The sequence below is a fragment of the Gorilla gorilla genome, chromosome 12 (genome assembly GCF_029281585.2).
Source record: "Gorilla gorilla gorilla isolate KB3781 chromosome 12, NHGRI_mGorGor1-v2.1_pri, whole genome shotgun sequence".
In the NCBI taxonomy this organism is placed as follows: Eukaryota; Metazoa; Chordata; class Mammalia; order Primates; family Hominidae; genus Gorilla; species Gorilla gorilla.
The window spans coordinates 83,854,084-83,877,301 of NC_073236.2; the positions used below are offsets into that span (position 1 = coordinate 83,854,084).

At 39.8% G+C, this 23,218-nt stretch overlaps 1 protein-coding gene across 4 annotated transcripts in view; it reads left to right on the top strand.

Annotated features, from left to right (window-relative positions):
• Positions 1 to 13,051: 13,051 nt before the first annotated feature.
• Positions 13,052 to 23,218, top strand: part of EFEMP1 (EGF containing fibulin extracellular matrix protein 1) — a 57,600-nt gene continuing 47,433 nt past the window's right edge. The window contains exons 1-5 of one of the 4 annotated variants that reach the window (XM_004029265.5): positions 13,068 to 13,476; positions 14,254 to 14,294; positions 14,746 to 14,833; positions 18,913 to 18,961; positions 19,129 to 19,515. In XM_004029265.5, the coding sequence (XP_004029314.1) occupies positions 14,753 to 14,833; positions 18,913 to 18,961; positions 19,129 to 19,515 (517 nt within the window). In that variant the 5' untranslated portion in view covers positions 13,068 to 13,476; positions 14,254 to 14,294; positions 14,746 to 14,752. Of the gene's footprint in view, positions 13,542 to 14,253; positions 14,295 to 14,745; positions 14,834 to 18,912; positions 18,962 to 19,128; positions 19,516 to 23,218 lie in introns of all 4 variants that reach the window. The other 3 variants (XM_063696170.1, XM_004029264.5, XM_063696171.1) reach the window with 3 other exon arrangements.

The following is a 23,218-nucleotide window of genomic DNA, read 5'->3' on the forward strand; positions in this document are numbered from 1 at the left end:
GAACTCTGACTAATACACCTGGATAACTTGTCCCCTAGGACTCCTCTTAGATGTTCCTCCTTATGGGAAGCAAGCATTCCCTGGACTCCCAACGTTGAGTTGATTGCCTCTTCCTTGCACTCTCTGTGTTAGCCCCATCAAATTGAGTTATAATTGCCTGTTCAGATGTTTGATAACCCCTCCAGACTGTAATATCATTAATAACAAGGTGGTAAACCCTGTGTTTTCCAAATATCTGAAGGAAAACTAAAGGCTCAATAAATTTTTAAAAAACAGACAATTGTAAGTATAAGTAAATAACACAAGTACACACACACAAATCATCCAGATGATTTTACATAGACATTTGACTAAGTTTTAATTTCTACTCATAAAATTCAATTACGACAACCAAAATATATTTAACAATTTCAAATAAAATGCATTAGCAGTTAGCCAGCACATAATCATCTAATTAATTCTGATTATCAAATTAAAAGTGGTATCTCTGCACAGCAGTAAAACCAATAGTTTAATCTACATGACTGCCCATAAATAGTTTGACTATTAGGTTTTCTTTTTCACAGAATTTACTGACTTAATAAGCTACTTGAAGGTCATGCAGTCATTGGCTTTATAATGATTTTATAATCTAGGAACAGTCTATTAATCAGTTTCAAATCTATGACTCAGAGCTTTCTCATATAAACCTTACTTCCACAAATTGGAGGCTAGTCAGACTTAATGCATTACTGCTTACAAATAATATCAGAAATACACGTTCATTTTAGTTTGCAAAGGACTTTTGCATATGGGCATGTCTTAAACATTCTATGTGTTTTAAAATCTCACCATTGTCCAAATGAAATAGGGATTCAAAAGAATAAGACACATTTGCAAATGTGTACTTTAAGAAATCTAATTGGAAAGACTAGGCCGGGCATGGTGGCCCACACCTGTAATCCCAGTACTTTGGGAGGCTGAGGTGGACGAGTCACCTGAGGTCAGGAGTTCAAGACCAGGATGACCAACATGCTGAAACCCCATCCCTACTAAAAATTCAAAAGTTAGCCAGGCATGGTGGCTGGTGCCTGTAGTCCTAGCTACTTGGGAGGCTGAGGCAGGAGAATCACATGAACCGGGGAGGCGGAGGTTGCAGTGAGCCAAGATTGCGCCACTGCACTCCAGCCTGGGCAACAAGAGTGAAACTCCAACTAAAAAACAAAAAATCTAATTGGAAAGACTAAAACATGTACAAATTAACACTACCACACTTCCAAGATCCATTAAGCATTAAGCAAGCAGTCTCTTCAGGTTTTTCAATATTTCAAAGAAAATGGTACCAAACTGGAGTCACAAAAGGAAGATGATAAGCATTTATTGAAGTTAATTAACAAGGGAATGGGATAAAGGAAGCAGTTTTATTGACAATACCCTTGTGTTGTGCATTCTGTGAGATTCTTCAATGAAACCACAGCTTCTTAGCTAAGTAGACAAACCTAACTAGTCATGCAATAATTCATCCAATAAATTTTTGTTGAGAACCTATTTCATGGCAATGACACAGAAGTAGACAGGACAGAAACAGCCCTTGCATTCACGGAGTTTAGATTTAGATGTAATGAATATCTGACAGCAGCTTATTACTGCAAAAATCAAACAATCTCTTGACTCTTAGTCCAATAGTGTGCCTTTATCATTTTACTCTGTTATTATAAACAGTTCCTCAGGGCTGGATAACTATCTTTCAAATGTATATTATGTGTCTTTTTTTTTTTTGAGACAGGGTGTCACTCTCTCATCCAAGCTGGAGTACAGTGGTGCAGTCATGGCTCACTGCAGCCTTGACATCCAGGGCTCAAGCAATTCTCCTGCTTCAGCCTCCCTAGTAGCTGGGACTACAGATACACACCATCATGCTGGGATATTTTTATTTTTATTTTTTATAGAGACAGAATCTCACTATGTTACCCAGGCTGATCTCAAACTCCTGAGTTCAAGTAATCCTCCCACCTCAGCCTCCCAAAGTGCTGGAATTACAGTTGTGAACCACCGCACGCAACCTATGTGTCTTAAAGCCAGTATTTTAGACCCATTTCCAACTGGGAGAATAAACAGTCCTCAGTGCTCATGAGACTTCAACGGCTTTTCTCTCTTTCTCTTTCATTCCCAACTCTTTTTCTTATCTGGTTCTTCCTCTAGTCTAGTGGCTAATAACACCACCGTCCACCTGTTCTCCTGAGAAAGAAACCCAACAGTCATCTGAACTTTCTTCCTCTCACTATCTTCATGTCCTGAACAGACTGCTTCCTTAACATACCCCAGCTCTGACATCTTCTCTCCATCCATCACCTGAAAATTTCAGATAGGTTTCCAACTGCCTCTAACTTCACACCTCTTCTCAAGAATTCACCCACCACTCCCTCTACCAGCAATGTAATATTTATAACATTTAAGTCTGAGTTATCAATACCCTTTCTAAACTCTTTAATGGTGCCCATCAACCACAAAGTCCAAGCCATTCCTCAGGACCCACTAGTTCACCCTTTCCTGGATCTTCAACTTCATCTTCCACCATCCCCCTCTACCTTGCACCTATATTGAAACAAAACCCAAGTGTTCATGGTTCCCATAAGAATGTTACAATGTCGTTGTGCTTTTGCACATGCTGTTTCCTCTTTCTAAAACATCCAACCCTAGAGGGTTTGTGTGGTAAAACCCTATCTTCCTGTGAAATCTATTTATGAACATGTTTGAAAGAAGACTAAGTGAGAGAAACTCCACATCAAGCATCACTTGCTCTACTAGCCTTTGACTCCTCAAATAGAATTAAGCATTGTCCATCTCCCCTTCCAGAGACTGGGTCTTCTTTGTATCCCTCACACTCAGCTGAGGGCCTGGAGCAATGGAGATACTCAAAAAGCCCTCAAGAATGAAGGGAGGGATGAATATTATATGAGATAAGAAGCAAGAAAACGGGATTCCTGACACAGCTCTGCTATTAAATGTGAGTGGGTATGTGCCTGTCTGTCTGCCTATGTTTCAGAAATTCGATACAATGGAGGAGTGGTATTAGAGCCTTCAGCTCTGAAGTCAAATCGTAAAAAGAATACTAATGGCATAGGAGGACAAAGAATTAAAGATCTAGTGCCCGTTTAATGTTGCTAGGCCTTTGATAAATATGAGAACATTGGAATAAGAGGGGTCTGAAAAATGATCCTCAGGCTGAAATATAGGAGACAGAAAACCAGCTCCCTTTACACAACTATGAGATGTTTTATTTCACTTAAACTAATTATTAAGTTGTTCAACTCTAGTTTCAAGGTTATTTTTAGAGAAAGAAGAAAAAAGGAACAAAGGTAGCCTTATTTTCTGTGACCCAGTTGTTACTTATCCCATGTAGATGCAATGATGTTGGTTTAAGAAATCTGGCATTTAGGCCGGGTGCAGTGGCTCACGCCTGTAATCCCAGCACTTTGGGAGCCTGAGGCAGGTGGATCACAAGGTCAGGAGGTCGAGACCAGTCTGTCCAACATGGTGAAACCCCGTCTCTACTAAAAATGTATAAAAATTAGCTGGGCATGGTGGCATGGGCCTGTAATCCCAGCTACCTGGGAGGCTGAGGCAGGAGAATTGCTTGAACCCAGGAGGTGGATGTTGCAGTGAGCCAGGATCGAGCCACTGCACTCCAGCCTGGGAGACAGAGCGAGACACCGTCTCAAAACAAACAAACAAACAAAAACCCCAGAAATCTGGCATTCCTCAACAGCTAGTAGAAAAATTAATGAGGGGATAAAAGATGTTAGGAAGGAAAGACACATAGACGATGCTATGAAAAGAAGGAAGATGTAGTGATTAGGCACAGCAAGTAAGAGCCAGCATATAGCCAGAACAGCAAAATTTCTCAAAGATAATCTAAACAGAAGTCTAAAATTCACAAATATTCAAAAGCTCTTCACTCTGTGATAAAAGTTCAAAATCCTATTTTTTATCACCAACTAATAGGTCACTTTGCAGACTCAAGTATAATTTGATAGAAATAGTTATACCATGTTTTCCATTATAATTCAGACATATGAGTTTGAATTGAACCAGTGGTGTGGGCCTGCTGCAAAGTGATTTGCATTGAGAGACTTGGAAACCTCTTCGGGAAAACCCACACTTAATTCAATAACAGACACAGCTGTTGGGGAGGAGGAAAAGAAGGTAGCACCATGAACTGAGTGCAGTATCATCACCCGGATTTGTTCCCCTGGCCAAAGCATCACACAATGGTTCTTAAGGAAAGGTGCTTATGAGCCTCTAGGTTCAAGAAGGTGTTTCTGCTATTGACTATGTAAATAGTGACGTCTAATGCAACGCCACTTTGGTGCCCATGTGAAAAAGTCACATATATATATAGAATAAGTATGGAGAGAGAGAGAGAAGGAGAAAGCCAATGGAAACACATAGAAAGTCTGGAAAAAATACAACAATGTTAACAATGGTTAATAGTATTAAGCCATTTTTATTATGGATGATTTTAATTTACAGCTTTATACTTTTGTATGTTTTATAAAATGTCTACATTGAGCATTTGCTACTTCTATAATCAGGAAAAAACAAATATTGCTAATGAGTCAATAGGAAGAAGAAAGCTACAGAATGTTTAGAAACATAAGTTCATTTTTAAATGTTGGCAAGTCATGGAAAATAAACTTTTAATTAAGGTGGTCATTTTTAAGCCTATTGTTATACTTGCTTAATATACTTCAGAAGAAAAAGAAGTACTATTTTGTCTAAAATATAGCTTATTCAAACATTATTTTTAATTTGGTAGTTATTAGTTATTAATTAGCTCTAGCCCAGGATTTCTGGAAGTGTTTGAAAGAAGACTAAGTGATAGAAATTTACCATGTATGTTTAGTATAACCTCATCTTCTTCACTGATTTACATAATTCCTTAGAGAGAAAATAACTCCTTAATATAGCATAAATGTATATTCAACTAAGTCTTCACAATACACAGAGGAGGAAATAAAAACAGTTATTCCTACAATTTTCCAGATATTTAAACCAACTGTCTGGAATTTTAAGACTCAGATTAAGTTTTATTTATGAATCTGAGTGTGACCAATTGAACCATAAGTCATTTTATATCACACATGGTATGTAATATGGTCTCTCCTAGCTAAACGTTCAATTAAAAAAAATGAGGAGGATGACGACAAATAAGACACCATGAAGTATCTTTACGATTTATTTTCACAAACATTTGTGGAGTATCCACCAAGTGGCAGGTCATATGCTTTTGCTCAGCAATACAAAGATAAGACTATCAATTTCAGCTCCCAGACAGGTGAGGCTTGGGCATTAGTAAGGGCTGGGGCCAATGTCCTGGAAGTTTGCAGCAGGGGCAGACATAAGGGTCACTAGCCCAAGGTCTGCAGAGCAGAGAATTGAGCGACAATAATGTAAAATGTCATCTCTAGGAGAGATGCCAGAATTAAAGCCAGGCTGGCCAAGTGAATTGTCTTACAGAGGGGGTATAAGAGGAGAAGAAGACTCCTAGTAGGAAGCAATGGGACAGAAATCAAAACAGACAACAGGATTCATAGTACAGGGTCAGGTGGAGAAATTTCCCAAGGCAAAGTGCATTCTGCACAAAGCTTTGTCGAGAATATACTGTAATATGGGCTGCTAAGGAGGTAGACAAACATAGTCCCTGCCTTCCAAAAGATCACAGCCTAGCAGAAGAGAGAGATAACATCCATTTCATTCATGTCTACTCCACCCAACAGCTCCCTAAGGGCTGGAAACATTCCTCAGTCAAATGTGAGTTGGATGGATGGATGGATGATGATAATGAAGATTAATTATGTCAAATCAACAAAGGAGGCTGTAAATAAAGAGATAGGGCAGGGAAGTGGGGAAGTGGAATGCTCCAAAAATGAGGAGTTAAGACTTGTGGTCCTACTCTTGGTTCTGCCACTTACTAGTGTTAACTTGGATAAGTCATCTAAGCTTTAAATTTCATGAGGGAGTTGCAGAAAATGGCTGCCAAGATCTCCTTTTTGTTCTTTTTCTTTTTAATCATAAAATGAAATTCACCAATTTTAAAATCAGATTGAAAAGTTCTTTCTGATCCCAGCGTTTTTCCAAATGAATTGAACAAATTCAAGTGTTTTATAACTCTTGGCCCTTTTAAAAATTAACTATAATTGAAGCATCTTCTTGAACAGAGTTCTTTACAAAACACACACACACACACACACACTTAAATCCAAGCAATTTTCTTGCAATATCTCTCTGTGGATATATAAACTTTTAAACTCTTACCTTGAATAGAGTTTCTACATTTGCCCTATTTAGTCAACAACAAAAGTCAAATATGCCATTTTTTATAAATTATCTGCTAGCAGCATATTATAAATTTCAAGCAGAAAAGTTTGTGGGTTATTTTTTAAGCCTTTCCACATTCTACAGTGAGAGAAGTTAGAAGTTAATGCTAGTTTATCAAAATAATTTATGCTTTAAAGTTCCTTGAAGAGCAGAGAGAAAATAATAACATCCATTGCATTTTTAGGCTTTGGTCTCAGCAGTTCCACTGGTATAGGATATGACTTACTAAGAGAAAAAAAGTAACAAATCAGTCTTATTAATGCTATATATTTTTTAATTCTAAATGTCGGCAAATACAAAATATCTATGATTTTGTTTAAACCATTGTTCTCTAAAAATTAATTTAAATATTTTCAAAGATATTTTAAAATCTGTTTTGTTATCTGTAATCAGCATCAAGATATAAGATTAACTGTTCACAAAAAGACAGATGAAGAGCATTTCTGTACTTTTCATCCACTAAGTGAAGGAAAAAATAATTCAAGTAAGGTAAAATAAAGTTGGAAAGTAGAACAAAGAAAATTCTAAAAATCAACAAAATATTATGAAAATGTTCCAAATTGACAAAAGTGGAGTGATGATCCAGTTCTTCAAATTACATATTGAAATAAAATTACTAATTTTCATGGGTATTATTTCTAATTTCATGCTCCATAATACAATCATCCTGAAACCCCATCAGCCTTGATTAGCCAAATGAAGTTTCCGGATATCTAAGTTTGAAAGGAGAGAGTGGGGAACTTGTAGCTGAAAACAACAATTAAAAAAAAAACAGCTTCACATCTGTGTTCGCATCTGAAGTTGCTCTGTAAGATCTGATAACTTGTTAGAAAGCAATCTTTTTTGCAAGGCAGTGGATTTACATCATACATTTTTCTCTCCAAGGAAATTCTAATTACTGGTTCCAATCATTTCTGATTGATTTGCTTTTTATTCTTCCAAGGTATTCTCTGCTTTATGATGAAATCAAGCCTTCAATAAAATTCCAAAAATTTTAGAACAATTTACAAGCTCCAGATGACTGAAAGTTTTCTCATGTCCGTTTGGCATTCAGAAAGAGAGTTTCACCAAATATATTCTGAAGAAGAATACATCTGGCACTCACTAAAACAAAGAACTCACCAGTGACATACTTGAGGCAAATTAATGTTGCGTAAATGCAAATTTGCCAATATTCTTTGAGGCCAAAGCTGCAATCCAACCTCCATATATTTCAATGAGTCCTCTTCTAATGCGCAGGCCACCAGTCACATGAGTGAATGTTTGGGGCATATTTTAGCAATCAATTTAATAACTACACATTATCTTCTATGTACAAATTTAAAATTGCTTATGTGTAATGTGGATTTTTTAAAGAACAGACTTAGCATCTGTTGAAGGCTTGCCTAAGTTCATGTCTTCTCTTGGCCTGATGCAAACTCCAAATCATTGACAAAAAGACAACATAGAAACAAAGAATTTTAGCCCTAGAAAAAAATTAAAGACCATCTCTTTCAAAGACTTGTTTCAGTAATATAAAGTATATCAGAAATCCAAATGTGTATTCATCATGGGAATATTTTCATGGATAATGTAAATTCTGCTATTCAAAAATACTGAATTTTTATGCATCAATAAGAAAGTAGTCCAAGAAAATAAATAATTTAATCAACATTATTCTTGCAAGAGTCCATTACAGGGCTATCAGTAGTGAATGATCCATTTTTATCAATTCAGTAAGAATACTAGTGTTTTTAAATGAATTCTTTCTGTAAGAAGGAGAGGGTTTTTTCCATCAATTCTGGTTCCAGCCTTGGCTTCTCCTTCAGCAGTTTCCTAGGAGAATATACTTTCACAAATCAAGTGGACCCAAATGTTGCCTGGTTTGGATACATGGCCAGAAACTGTGGGCTAATTCTGTGATTCATATCTTGGTCTCTAGCATGCCAGGGATGCCCACTGTGGGTCCCTGTTGAACAGTTATTCTACACTTTGATTAAGCACTCTTAAGACTCAGCCACACTGACAGTACATGTTTGATTCAGACACACATTCCAAAGGATACAGAGACATAGATCATAGTGCTCAGTGTGTGATCATCAACATCTGTGAATCTCTTCTAAAATTATGACTTTGTCACCACATACATCTTCAAATCTTCCTTTTTTTTTTTTTTTTTTTTTTTAAATAGTCTTGCTCCATCACCCAGGCTGGAGTGCAGTGGCGTGATCTTGGCTCACTGCAACCTCCTGAGTAGCTGGAATTACAGGCGCGCACCACCATGCCCAGCTAATTTTTGTATTGTTAGTAGACATGGGGTTTTGCTGTGTTGACCAGGCTGGTTTTGAACTCCTGGCCTTAAGTGAACCACCTGCCTCAGCCTCCCAAAATGCTGGGATTACAAGTGTGAACCACCGTGCCCAGCCCAAATCTTTAAAATCTCAGATTCCTCTGAGCTCAGAGCAATTTTAGGAAGGTGAATTTACTGCAATTTCCACTTGCATTCTGCTCAATCCATGCATCCAGTTTGAATCCATAAAGTTGGACTCCATTAAATAAATCATCCGGCAGGGTGCAGTGGCTCCCACCTGTAATCCCAGCACTTTGGGATGCCGAGGCAGGTGGATCACAAGGTCAGGAGATCGAGACCATCCTGCCCAACATGGTGAAATCCTGTCTCCACTAAAAATACAAAAATTAGCCAGGTGTGGTGGTGTGCGCCTGTATTCCCAGCTACTCAGGAGGCTGAGGCAGAAGAATTGCTTGAGCCCGGGAGGCGGAGGTTGCAGTGAGCCAAGATAGTGCCACTGCACTCCAGCCTGGGTGACAGAGCGAGACTCCGTCTCAAAAAAAAAAAAAAAAAAAATTATCAAAATTTAAAATGTTTGCTCTCAAGAGACAGCATTAACAAATTGGAAAGACAAGACAAAGACTAGAAAGAATGTTCAAAAAATGTAAATCTGAAGAGGACTTGCAGGAAGCCTGTTTTTAAAAACTCTTACAACTAATAAGACCAAAAAATAAAGAAATGAACACAAATTTGAAATAAAATATATTGATGGACAATAAGCATACGAAAAGCAAAATTCAACATCACTGGACATCAGAGAAATGTAAAATAAAACCACAGTGAAATACCACTTACACACCCACCAGAATGGCTAACATTGTAAATTACTGACAATACCAGAAGTTGGCAAGGATTTCAGGCAAATTGAATCTCACATATTCCTGGTAAGAACATAAAAGAACACACTCACTTTATAAAACAGTTTGACACTTTCTTATACTGTTAAACATACCCCTACCATATGACAGCAATTTCACTCCTAAGCGTTTATCTAAAAGAAAACATATCCCAACAAAGACTTAGAAGTGAATGTCCGTAACAGATTTATTCATAAACAATCCAAGTATCTATTAAGATGTAAACAAACAAATCAGGGTATATACACACAATGGAATACTACTCAGCAATAAAAAGGAATGTGTTTCTCATACAACTAATAACAAGGATGCATCTCAAGCAACATGCTGAGTGAAGGAAGTCAGACCCGAAAGAGTATTTACTCTATGATTCCATTCATATGAACTCCCACTGCAAAAAGGCTGCAGGGGAACAAGGTTGTAAACAAGGAGACCAATTAGGAGGATGTTGCAATAATACAGGTGGAAAATGGTGGTGGCTTAGACCAGAGTGATTGCAAAAGAGGTGATGAGAAGTGGTTCCATTCTGGATATATCATGAAGGTGAAGCCAACAGAATTTCCTGAAGGATAGAATGCAGGATATCTCAGGAAAAGAGAAATCAAGGATGACTCCATGGTCCTGAATCTGAGCGAATAGAAAGATGAAATTGCTTTAACTGAGATGGTGAAGGTGAGTGGAGTAGGTTGGGGGATGATAACAGCAGTTGCGTTCAGTTTGAAACATCCGTTAGATGTCCAAATGAAGATAGCAAGTTGGCAGCTGGATATATAGGAACAGTTCCAGGCTGGAGATATAAATTTGAGAGTTTTCACCCCATTTTTCTGGAAAAGTGGCTGGGAACAGGTAGAAAGAGTTTAAGAGAAACAGGAAAAACCATGTGCACAGATCTTCTTACTGTACAAAAAGTAAAGATCCATTTAAAAAAATCTGGAGGTCATTAATGACTTGGGGGAAACACTAGAATTTTGATAGCAAAAAATATTTGATACAATTACCAAAACCGTGTATACTCAAGTAAGGTTTAGGGAGGGTTGTACACCTCCCCTCTGATCTTGTCCAATACTGTGTGGCTTGCTACCAAACTGGCAATGTCTAGGTAACCCACACTGGATACCCCAGAGATAAAGAGAGCAGCTTCCACCTGATAACCTCCCTCTCCTGCAGTCGCTACCACCCTCCCACCTTGGGTCAGCAGGAAAGGAAAGGAGCTTTTCCTCTCCTCCTGAGCTCTGCCTCCTGCTCAAGGACAGAGTCAAAGTTTTAACCCCTTCAGTTTGTAAGTTTTCTCATTCATGAAATTGTATTTGGCCATTTGCTTCTTAGAAGACAGCTGCCTTGGAAGCAAGCTATTACTATGACTTTAGAGTTGGAGCCTTCAGAGGTAACTGCAATTTGTGTGGTATGATTTGATAAAAACAGAAAAAAAGATTTTTCTCTCCAGATTCCTGAAATTCCACTGAGTATGAAAGGTGAAAGTGAAATGCCCAACTTTGAGCAGTATTGGAGATTTCACTAAGTCAATAAGTGAAGAAAAGAGAAGCTATAGATGAAAAAAGAAACCCATAAAAAGGGAGACTTTTTATTATATATTGACAAATTATAGTTGTATATATTAATAGGATACAAGGTGTTATGATTTTTTAATACAATGTGTAATAATTAAACCAAGCTAATTAACATATCCATCACCTCAAATATTTGACATTTTTTGTGATGAGAACATTTGAAATTTACTCTCTTAGTGATAATGAAATATACAGTACTCAATTATCAGCTTTATTCACGACACCGTGCAATTGAGCTTTAAAAAAATCAAACTTTTCTTATCTTTTTTTTTTAGATGGAGTCTCACTCTGTCACTCAGAGGGGTGATCTCAGCTCACTGCAACCTCTGCCTCCCGGGGTTCAAGTGATCATCCTGCCTCAGCCTCCCGAGTAGCTGGGATTACAGGCACGTGCCTAATTTTTGTATTTTTAGTAGAAATGGGGTTTCTCCATGTTGGCCAGGCTGGTCTTGAACTCCTGACCTCAGGTGATCTGCCCACCTTGGCTGCCCAAAGTGCTGGGATTACAGGCATGAGCCACTGCACCCAGCCCTTATTCATCCTATCTAATTGAGGCTTACACTCTTTGACTGTTATCTCTCCATTCCCTGCAACCCTAGCCTCTGGTAACCACCATTCTACTCTCTGCTTCTATGAGTTCAATTGTTTTAAGTTACTTTCAGATACTTGAGAACATGTGGTATTTGTGTTTCTATATTTGGCTTATTTCACTGGGCATAACGTTTTCCACTTCCATCCATGGTGTCACAAATGACAGAATTTCTTTTTTAAGACTAAATAGTATTCCACACACACACACAGACACACAAAATGGAATACTATTCTCTTTTAAACGTTGTATGCCTAATAATTCATGGTTAAAGGACAAGATAATAACTATTTTTGAGTACCCCGCTGTGGAGACACGATCTCCTTTGATCCTTGCAGCAATGTGTAAGGTAAGTGGCATCATCTTCCTTCTATTAATCGTAGAACTGAAGATCAAAGAGAGTGTCTAACTTGCTTAGGGCTACATAGCCAAGTGGTGAAGCTAAACTCAGTCTAGGCTTACTTGATAGTACACTAACATTAAATGTCTAGGAGTAAATACCTAAAACAAACTGTAAGTCTTCTCTATTTACCATACAAATTATTCATGTGAACTGCCATTTTTGCCTGGCTTGAAAGATACTTTTCAGAAGAATGGGCTCATATACACATGCACGCGCGCACACACACACACACACAATGGAATACTATTTAGCCTTAAAAACGCATATATATCTAAAATATATATGTGTGTACATATTTTATATATATGCGTTTATATATATATAATATATATTATATATGTATACACACATGCATATATGCCACATTTTCTTTATCCATTTATCCCTTGATGGACACTTAGGTTGATTCCATATCTTGGCAATTGTGAATAGTGCTGCAATAAACATGAAAGTACAGACGTCTCTTCAACACACTGATTTCAAATCTTCCCAGTAAATACCCAGAAATGAGATTGCTGGATCATATGATAATTCTACTTTCAGTTTTTTGAGAAACCTCCATACAATTTTCCATCATGTTTGTACTAATTTACATTCCACCAACAGCGTACAAGCGTTCCCTTTTCTCCATTCTTGCCAACACTTGTTATCATAAAGGGAGGTTTGAGAGACCATAAAACAAACCCCACCTCACAATTTTGTTAGTGCAAGTTCTATTTGGCCTATCCCCAACACTAAGCACACAGTAGGTGGCAAATATTTGTTGAATGGATGAATTCTCATTTTTCTCCATTTGTGGAAGCAGACACCTCCTCAAAAAAAAAATCTGAAAGAAAAGGTAAAGGAAACAGTTCTATGAATGGGGTTAATTTACTCTCCTAGCATTCACTTATTGGGAAAAAAAGTAACAGCAATTTCTAGAACCCTCTGGTCTCTGAGGGAGATGCTGTGTTCCCCTCCTGAGAGAAGAAGAAAACGCACTAGAGAGTGGGAGCATCCCCAAGGCTGAAGCACATCCAGGACATCACATGTCAACGTGTCCTCTCTGGCCTGGGGTCCCCGCGAGTCTGGGAAACGAGGAGCTGGCAAGGGAGGGCAGGCGGGGGTGGCAAAGAAGGCCCTTGGAGCAGGGGGCGCGGACCTCGCTGCGCTGCGCGCTCTACCGCCGGGCTCGCAACGCTGGGCTCAGCGCTTGCGCCTCCCTCAGCTCTCTCCTCCGCCCCCCTTAGCCCTCCCCCTTTCCCTCCCTTTCTCCTCCTCCTCCTGCCGCCGCGGCCGCTACCAGACTTCGCCAGATCAGACCCACGGGGCTGCCCTCCCCTGCGCACTCCCCTCGCTGCCCGGGCCCGGAGCGCAGCGCGGCCGCGCAGGTAGGAGCCCCCAACGGGGGGTCGCCCCGAGCGAGCCCAGTACTCACTGGGCCGCGCGCGGGAGAGTAAGTGAGGTGGGGTGAGCTGAGGGGTGCTCAGTACCCGAGAACTGCCCTGGACTGTGCAGGGTGTCTCGGGCAGAGAGGGAGGTGGAGGTGTGCAGCCTCGGAATGCGATCTGTCAGCAAGTGCGAGTACTCGGGTGACATCTGTTGGGATGGGCATGTGTGTGCGCGCCGACAACCAGCCGGCAGGGCTTTGCCCATAAACGTGGTTTTGAAAGTTTAGGGGACCAGCGTGCGAGATTTAAGCCGCACCTGGATTCCATAGGAGCTGGTTAGAAGCTGGGACGCTGAGCAGCTCCAGGGGACCGCCGCGTTAGCTTGCTGTTAAGAAAGGGGACCTCATCTCCCTGCCGGGCCAGGCCGCCCGCCCGAAACTGGTACCACGGGCTGCGGTGCGATCCCTGGTTCTGGTCCTAGGCAGCCTGAAACCGAAGGTAGCGTGTCGGGGACCCAGAGACTGATAAGACAAAAGAGAATCAGTCGCTTTGGGCTGCCCCTCCTCACAACCTGGGACTTTTAAACAAAGCTGTGCGCAGAGAAAGGCGTGGAAATGCCACTTTGAGAGTTTGTGCTGGGGGATGTGAGAAGCTCTGAGACATGTGAGAAGGTCTAGTATTCTACTAGAACTGGAAGATTGCTCTCCGAGTTTTGTTTTGTTATTTTGTTTAAAAAATAAAAAGCTTGAGGCCAAGGCAATTCATATTGGCTCACAGGTATTTTTGCTGTGCTGTGCAAGGAACTCTGCTAGCTCAAGGTGAGTATACTGGGAAAGCCTTAACGTTCTAGAGAACAGAGTTTTGCAGCCCCACCTCCATCCCCGGGGGTGTGGGACTGGGGGGCAGAAAATGCACCGTCCCCTTTGAAATGGATTACTGTTTTTTCCTTTCGACCCCCTCTTTCTGCAGCCTGCTTTGTAGGTGCAGTATAAAATGCACGCTGAATGTCTTTTGTATGTAAACAGCGTAGCAGGATGGAGTAACGTGAAATGCAATTCTACAGCAGTTTTTACGTCTTTGCTGCCTCGTTCGTTGGCTACCGAGAAGGTTCAGGAGGGGGAGGGGAGATGAGAAAGCAGATTGGAAGTTGAGTATGGTGGAGCCTCAGCCTCTCCCACCCTCCTTTCCTCGCTTGTGCTCACTGCTAAAGTTTTGTTACTTTCCCCGCAGCAGATACTAAACATCAGTTTGTCCTGTATTTTCTTTGAGATTCACAATGTTGAAAGCCCTTTTCCTAACTATGCTGACTCTGGCGCTGGTCAAGTCACAGGACACCGAAGAAACCATCACGTACACGGTAAGGGGTGATGGAATTTGAAATAAGTACGGTTCAGCGGGATTCTGTGACAAAAAAAAGACTTTACACACCCCTGCCAGTGTATTTGGGCTATACTCTGCTGAGGGTGATAAATTAAACAACACTTCATTCATGCTTCATATCTAAGATTCGTTGTAAATTGCCCCCTTGATCCTTTCAAAAGTTCATTGGGCTCACCACCTAAGATAGGAACCAACATGTAATCATTTGTGCAAGGCTAAAAATGGGATCCGTTCAAAAACTAAAACCAAAGAAAGTTACATGTTTCCAAAACATTCAACAAATTAATGGGTGTAAGGAACTGGAAAACCTGGATTCCTACCACATGCAGATAAAACCAATACGTGCAGAATTAGACTCAAGTCAAGTAAGAACGTTAAACACCATAAAGACACATGGCCTTCTTTGTGTACATGACATACATTCTCAAGTAAGTGGCCTTTATTGAATTTATAAAGGCTATATATTCATTCTTTTTGTATAACTTGATAATTCTAATAAATAAAGGCAGACAACAGTTTATGTGTTACCAGGATGCATATTGGCTAAAGTGGTTTTAAAATGTAATGTGTGCAACTCCGTTTTGCATTTTCTAATTAGCGTCTCTGATATTTCCAAGTAATATTTGATTAGTTAGTTGCATAGGTGTAACCAATGTTTAATAAAATATTAAAAAGATCACCTGACCCCTCCCACTGCTACAAATAGTTGTGGTGAGAACAGAGAAGGACAGTACTGACTTCACTTCTGGTGAGTCTGTTTGCACCTCTGTTCTGTGTTTTCTTGTCTTTAATCAGTGTTAGGCAAATGACATTTGTCCTGGATTGGAATATGAAAAACACATTTTTCTACTGCTCCCAGTTTAAAATTAAGTAATCCTACTCGAAAGAATGTGAAAAATTTTTGAAAAGAAAACTCTTAAAAATGAACTAATGTCAATTACTGATAATAAACATTATCTCACTTTTTGGTACCACATTATCCCTAGAATGTTAGTATTCATCTGGCAAATGTTCCTTTCTGTTGTTCAGATCTACTATAAATAAAATAGCTTAATACAAATATTTTGTTAACTTCATGTTAAATGCAGTTGCTTCCTCTGCTGAAGACAAATTAAGCAAGAAAAATGAAGGCATGTGCTGTTTATCTTAAAATGAAAATGTTTTGTTATTCAGACTAAACTTACTGCCTTCTCAGGGAGCTAAAATTAAATTCACTACCCACTTTTATAATCATCTCATAAAAGATTTTACTTCTTTTCCAGTTGCTTATCTTCTATGCCCTTCCCTTTGCTAATCACCTAAATCTTCCTCATTTTTACCAGAGAAGGTTCCCTGTGGCTTAAACATGATAGTTTTAAGACCACTAACTAGGGTTCATTATTATTGTAACAAATTTTCCAGATATGATACCCTTTTGTGCTAAGATTGGGCCTATTCTCCTTTAAATTTTGTATGCCTAATAATTCATGGTTAAAGGACAAGATAATAACTATTTCTGAGTATCCCGCTGTGGAGACACGATCTCCTTTGATCCTTGCGGCAATGTGTAAGGTAAGTGGCATCATCTTCCTTCTACTAATGGTAGAACTGAAGATCAGAGAGAGTGTCTAACTTGCTTAGGGCTACATAGCCAAGTGGTGAAGCTAAACTCAGTCTAGGCTTACTTAATAGTACACTGACATTAAATGTCTAGAAGTAAATACCTAAAACAAATTGCAAGTCTTCTCTATTTACCATACAAATTATTCAAGTGAACTGCCATTTTTGCCCGGCTTGAAAGATACTTTTCAGAAGAATGGGCTCGTATCCACATAATAGCCTCATAGTCCTCTTCCATATTAAAGATTCAGCTGTTTACTCAACAACTATCTGCATAAGCAATTCTCATCACTATTAAAAGAATTTATTTGTTTACTAAGAAAATTCAGTCTCCTCTTGGAGAATTTAGCCTGGGAAGACAGTGTTGAAAACTACAAAGTTCCTAAGCAAGGACAAATGATACTATTATACAGATTATACAAATTGCCAAGGAAATAGAAAAGCAAGGTGATTAATGTTGGTGCCGGCATATTAGAGGAGACAGAACTCTGTGCTGGTTCTTGAAGGAAGTGATGACCTTGGCTGGATTGATCTAGAAAGGCTGAAGAGGCACCTGAGTCAGAGAGTGGCATAATCAAAAGCTAGAGCTGAAAGCACCTGAGACCAATCCAGGCGGTGATAAACGTCAGATCAGCTGGAACTGGGTAGTGGGAAGAACCCAGAGATGGTGATGATGAGAGATCTGCAGGTCACTGTGAGGTCTCAGAGAGAGGAGCAACATAACCAAGAGCACAAGAAAGATCATGGGGTCTGTATGCAGCATGTAGAGATGCGGGGCCTTGCCTACTCATGGGCCAGCAAAAGCCTTTCTTGGTAGACATGGTAGAAATGGACACAAAGTCAGCAGAGATGGAAGGAAAATAAGTGGAGCATTCAGCACTGATGTTAAAGTTGGAATCCTGGGTTTCGAATAAGGTAGTGGTACCTTGAACACTGTTTGGGAAACAAGAAAAAAATTAGTCTGAGAGACAAAGTGAATTTAGTTCTCGCTCCAGTAAGTTTCAGACATCAGTAAAATATCTAAATGGATCTCTGGGCTTCCATTCAGCTATTTCCTTGTCAAGCATCCATTGTGTACATAAGCAGCTCTCAGTTATATTAAAAGAATTTAAGTTTATTTGTTTGTTTACTCCACTTTTGCTCAATCCTTCCTTAGGCTTCTTCCTTACAGTGACTTTCTCAAATGAGCGTCTGATCAGATTGTTTCCTGAGCTTAAAAATTCTTCAGAGGCCTCTTATCGCCTGTAGCAACATTTCTCAAGAAGTAGTTCCTAGACAACCTGTATGGGAATCGCCTGGGATACTTGCTAAGAATTTAGATTCCAGGCCCCCTACCCAGACCTACAGAATCAAATCCTTTGGGTGGGCCCAGGAATCTTCATTTTAACAAGCACTCTGAATGATCCTTAGACACAATAAAGCTTGAGATTCACTGACCTTCAGGGTAGAATTCAGGCTTCCATTCCTAAAGAAAGGCTTTCTTGTTTTGGCCCTGCCTACCTCTGTAACCTCATCCTCCACCTACCCAGAACTCCTTGCAGCTCCTTCCCTTTTCAAAAATTTTATGCCTTTGTCACAATAGCCTCTCTTCCTAGAATTCCCACATTCACCTGGAAAAATCCTGCTCATCCTGTAAAGCCTGATTTACTGTCACCTCCTCTGTCAAGTCTTCCCTTCTGCCCTGCCATGCTCACCCATGCCCCCGGGCAGAGTCCATCACTCCTTCCTGCATACACTTGTAGAAGGCACCTGCCATTTTGCTGCAACTTGTCTACCTATCTGTCTCCTCTTCTGGTCTTTGAGCTGCTTGAGGACAGGGACAAAGTCTGCATCATCTTTGCATCCCCAGGCCCTAAAACTGCCTGGTTTCAGAAGGTGATCCATAGGCTGTTTGTTCAGTGGGTGAACTACAGAGGAGATTGAAGCTGGGAACTGCTAGGAGGAACACCTCTGTTCCTTAGGAGCTGAAGCTAGAGAGCAGGTCAGGGTGTGAGATGGAGGTGCTTGAATGCTGTAAGAGGATTTAGAGAGAGAAGAGTCCAGGGCTGGTTGGGGGCAGGGGCGGGGGAGAGGGCGAGGAAAGAGAGAGAATTTGGTCTTTTTTTTTTTTTAACATTTACAATGTGGGAAAAAAGGCAAATTAATAAAGAGCAGTCAGAGAAGTTGGAGAAGATTAGTCTCAAAACAGAAAAAAAGATGGTACTGGGCAACTGTACCAAAAAGAACAGAAGAGTTTAGGCAGCTGATGGTTGAGAATGGACCCCCGAAGCTGTCCAATGCACAGACTTGTCTTTTGAAAAAAAAGCGATAGAATGTTAAACCACCCATCTCATCATATATCTAGGACTTTAGCACAAGGATTGTTGCCATAAGAATGAAGCTTTTAGAGTGATTTCTTAGGGAATGGACACACCAATTAACTGTCTCCTGGCCCCACCTTTGATGTTTTCTTCACAGCAATGCACTGACGGATATGAGTGGGATCCTGTGAGACAGCAATGCAAAGGTGAGCCAGCTTCAAAGACTTCCATGTGGTCATTGCCTTCTGTCTCCATCTCTTGTGTCACTCTTCCTGTCCTGTCTGTGTTATACCAAAAAGGCATGAGCATTATATTTACATGTTTGATTTTTCCCTCTTAGAAGATTCCTGACTTATTTTATTACTGACCACAGATATTGATGAATGTGACATTGTCCCAGACGCTTGTAAAGGTGGAATGAAGTGCGTCAACCACTATGGAGGATACCTCTGCCTTCCGAAAACAGCCCAGATTATTGTCAATAATGAACAGCCTCAGCAGGAAACACAACCAGCAGAAGGAACCTCAGGGGCAACCACCGGGGTTGTAGCTGCCAGCAGCATGGCAACCAGTGGAGTGTTGCCCGGGGGTGGTTTTGTGGCCAGTGCTGCTGCAGTCGCAGGCCCTGAAATGCAGACTGGCCGAAATAACTTTGTCATCCGGCGGAACCCAGCTGACCCTCAGCGCATTCCCTCCAACCCTTCCCACCGTATCCAGTGTGCAGCAGGCTACGAGCAAAGTGAACACAACGTGTGCCAAGGTAGGAATAACTTATTTTCCTAACCATTGAAAGCTTTTGCCCAAGTGCACCTCGTGGTGAGGATGATGATAATTTATTAAGGACTTCTCGCGTGCCAGACATCATGCTAAGTGCTTTGTCTGCATTATGTTTAATCATCACAATATTCCTAAAGGGTAGTTGCTGTAGGTGTCATCATTGCTTTACAAATGGGAAACTGTGGCTTAGAAAGTTCATCAGTGGTTCCCAACCCTAGCTGCCCATATTTAGAGTCACTTGGGAACCTTTAAAACTTCTTGATGGCCAAGCTACACCCCAGCCCAGTTAAATCACAGTCTCTGAGGTGGGTTCCAGGTATCGGCTTTTTTTTCAGTTCCTCATGTGCGGCCAAGTTTGAGAACCAGAGGTCACACAGGTGCTAAGTGCAGAGCTGACCTTCCAACCCAGGAAGGCAGGTGCCAAAGTCACAGCTGGCAAAAGTCACCGTCAGGTTATTCACTGGGAATTTGAAATTATGCTGTCAAGCTACTCTACAGATGTACCCCTTTGGTTTCTCAAGTTTCTTTTCATCGAACTTGCCACAGACTTATTTTCCTCATTCAGGAATAAAGAAATGGGGCTCCTGCTTCTCATTACCTTAGAGGGATTCTCCCCCACTCACGTTTATATCTCTTTTAAGCTCTCATTTGACTATGTTTCACTTATGTCACTTGCACCATGGCATCATCTGCCTAGGGTTTTCTGTTTATTTTCACAGAGCATACACATCACTGTGTATTCTAGAAACAGCTGTAGGCTCATATTAGCAAAGTGATAAGAATCTGGGGCTTTGAAGACATGTAGGATATTAGCTAACTGAACTGTGCTATGAGATTGTTTCCCTTTCTTCTTAGCAAACCATTTCAGAGCAGCCTGGTGTGGAGACTGTGTTACTGAAATGGGGCCATAGGAGCCTCCAGACTCCTTTCTCCCTGCCAGAGGCTGATTAGGTAGACCCCATAGTGCAGAACTCCATGTCACCACCACATACGTGTATGGCATACGTGGGCCAATGGAAAGGGTCCAGGAGTTCTTACTTTCTAACTGGTCATGTGTAAGGAAGAGAGCACCTTCCTCCATTAACACCAACGGTTTCAATAGAGACCACTGAGCTGCTACATTAAATGAAAGATGCATTTTCTTGTGCCCTGGGATGCTGCCCCTTATTCACCCGTGTTTAGTTTTATCTTCTGTGTAAAAGACACTCGAGTTTAAATGGCTTAAAAATGAAGCAAGGGGCTGGGCACGGTGGCTCACGCCTGTAATCCCAGCACTTTGGGAAGATGAGGCGGGCGGATCACCTGAGGTCGGGAGTTCAAGACCAGCCTGGCCAACATGGCGAAACCCCATCTCTACTAAAAATACAAAAATTCTCTATGAATGGTGGCACATGCCTGTAGTCTCAGATACTAGAGAGGCTGAAGCAGGAGAATTGCTTGAACCTGGGAGGTGAAGGTTGCAGTGAGCCGAGATCATGCTACTGCACTCCAGCCTGGGCAACAGAGTGAGACTCTGTCTCAAAAAAAAAAAAATGAAGTAAGGAAACTTGTCATGCTCTGACTCTTATTTATTTCATATTTTGTTTGTAAGCTTTAAGTACCCCACATCAAGACCTAACCCATGTTGTGATGGTGTCACTTTTCAGAGGGTGCATCGTATTAGCATCTGTTTTGTGTTACTGTCATGAGTCAGAATTCCAGTATTGATGATGAATGCTTCAGCATCTGCTTGATATTCTGATATTGAATTTAAGAATTATGTCAAGGAGATAAAATGATGAGGTTATTCTTATACATGTATTTGGGTTAATACTGATAAAAAAAATCTTGAGTTTATTTAAGATAGACCAACTTTTAATTGTGTTATTTAGTTATATAACTAGACTGGAAAGTTTGGTAGTATTTTTCCCAAAATCAAAAAATTTTGCTGAAAAATTCTTAAGTATATCAACTTTTATATACTGAATTATTTTGAATACTTTAGATGTATACTTTAATGGTACTTGGGAGAAAAAAAAAACAGATAAATGAATGAGTCATTTCCCAAAGTAGTTTGTAGACCGTCATTGACATTTATGGTTGAATTCAAGAACAATGCCCAGAACTAAATGAAGAGGTCCTAGAATAAAATATATTCAAGACTTACAACATGTATTGGTTACGGTAGACACTGTACTGTGATTAATGAAAATAAAATCCTATTTAACTTTTCTCGAAAATATTTAGACTACCTAACAAAGTAAGTTACATTTCACATAGTAAAACATTTATAGTTCTTTCTTCTTTGGGAATTTTTTTTAGTTATAAGCAGACTATTAAGTGCCTTGCTTATGGAATATGCTAAATACATACCTGTTGACTGTGTGCACACAGGTTATTTCCAACCCAAATTGATCTGTGTAATTCAGCCAGTTTCTAAAATTTGGGATTGGTGTCTATACCATTGAAAGCAGGGTTAAAAGTTTTTTGGAAGGCTTAGGGCTTAAGTTGGATTTCTTCCCACCTCACAATTTTGCAAAGTGCCCATAAATGTGGATTTACTTAATTGTTGATAAAAGGGGGTTATTTCATATGATAACAACAGGATAATCTGTCTAGGGAATTTGACTAACATAAGTCGAGTCACACTTGTGCCCGTTTCTTATTGAGCTAATCAAACATGCAGTCCAGCTTCTTCTAATTGCCTGCAGATGTATGACATTCTCATTCCAGGCCAGCAGCACAAAATAATATTTTATAACCAATGTGGAAGTATGGGGACCTCTGTTTAGAACAATAATGTGCTCTAAGGACCTATATTATTGACATCATCATGGAGTTTGAAGAGTCTTCTGTTTTAATAAAGATCTCCACTCCCTGTTAAATGTTGCATATTTATGCCCAGTAATCCAGACACTTTTCCTATGGTCTACTGGATAGAATAAATGAATCTTACAGATGAGTCTTATTTGCATAAAAATTATTTCTTTTTTCTATGTATATTTTTTAGCAGGTATAGTTTATCATTATATAACCTAAAACTCAGGACATTTTAAATGTAAGAACTGAAATCTGTACTGTGTTTCAGTCTTCAAATCAATTGTGCCTTTGAATGCACTATACCAGTCACACATGGCTTCTAAATAATTTAAATAATACACTAGATATTTTAAATGTACACTATTTTATAAATATATCCTTTAAATAGCTGTCCATTTAACTGTTTAATGAAAACATGATATGTTTATTCCCCTTCATGTATTTTTGGGGGTGTTTTCAGTTTTGTACAAAAACAAGGAGTTTGAAATGCAACATAACATTCAAAGATCAGGCCACAGTGAGCAGGTTTTTTTCAGGTAATTTTTTGCTAAATGAGGATCATGCTGTGGGAGCCAGTAACGCTGGGAGTTTCGCATGACTGACATTATTCCTGGCATCTATAAAATGAAGATCATTTCAGTGTTACATACCTGGGGCCATGTATAGATAGAGTTTTCGAAATTAATTGGTTCCATTAGATAGCATCTGCCTCAAAGACAACAGATACTCATCTACACCAAAAAGAAGTTGAATGAATGGGGAATGTATTATAATCTGTTGATGGCTCACTTTAGTTTTCTACACCTTTATTGCATAGTCTCTTTCTCCTTTTTTTTTGAGACAGAGTCTCACGCTGTCACCCAGGCTGGAGTGCAGAGGTGCTATCT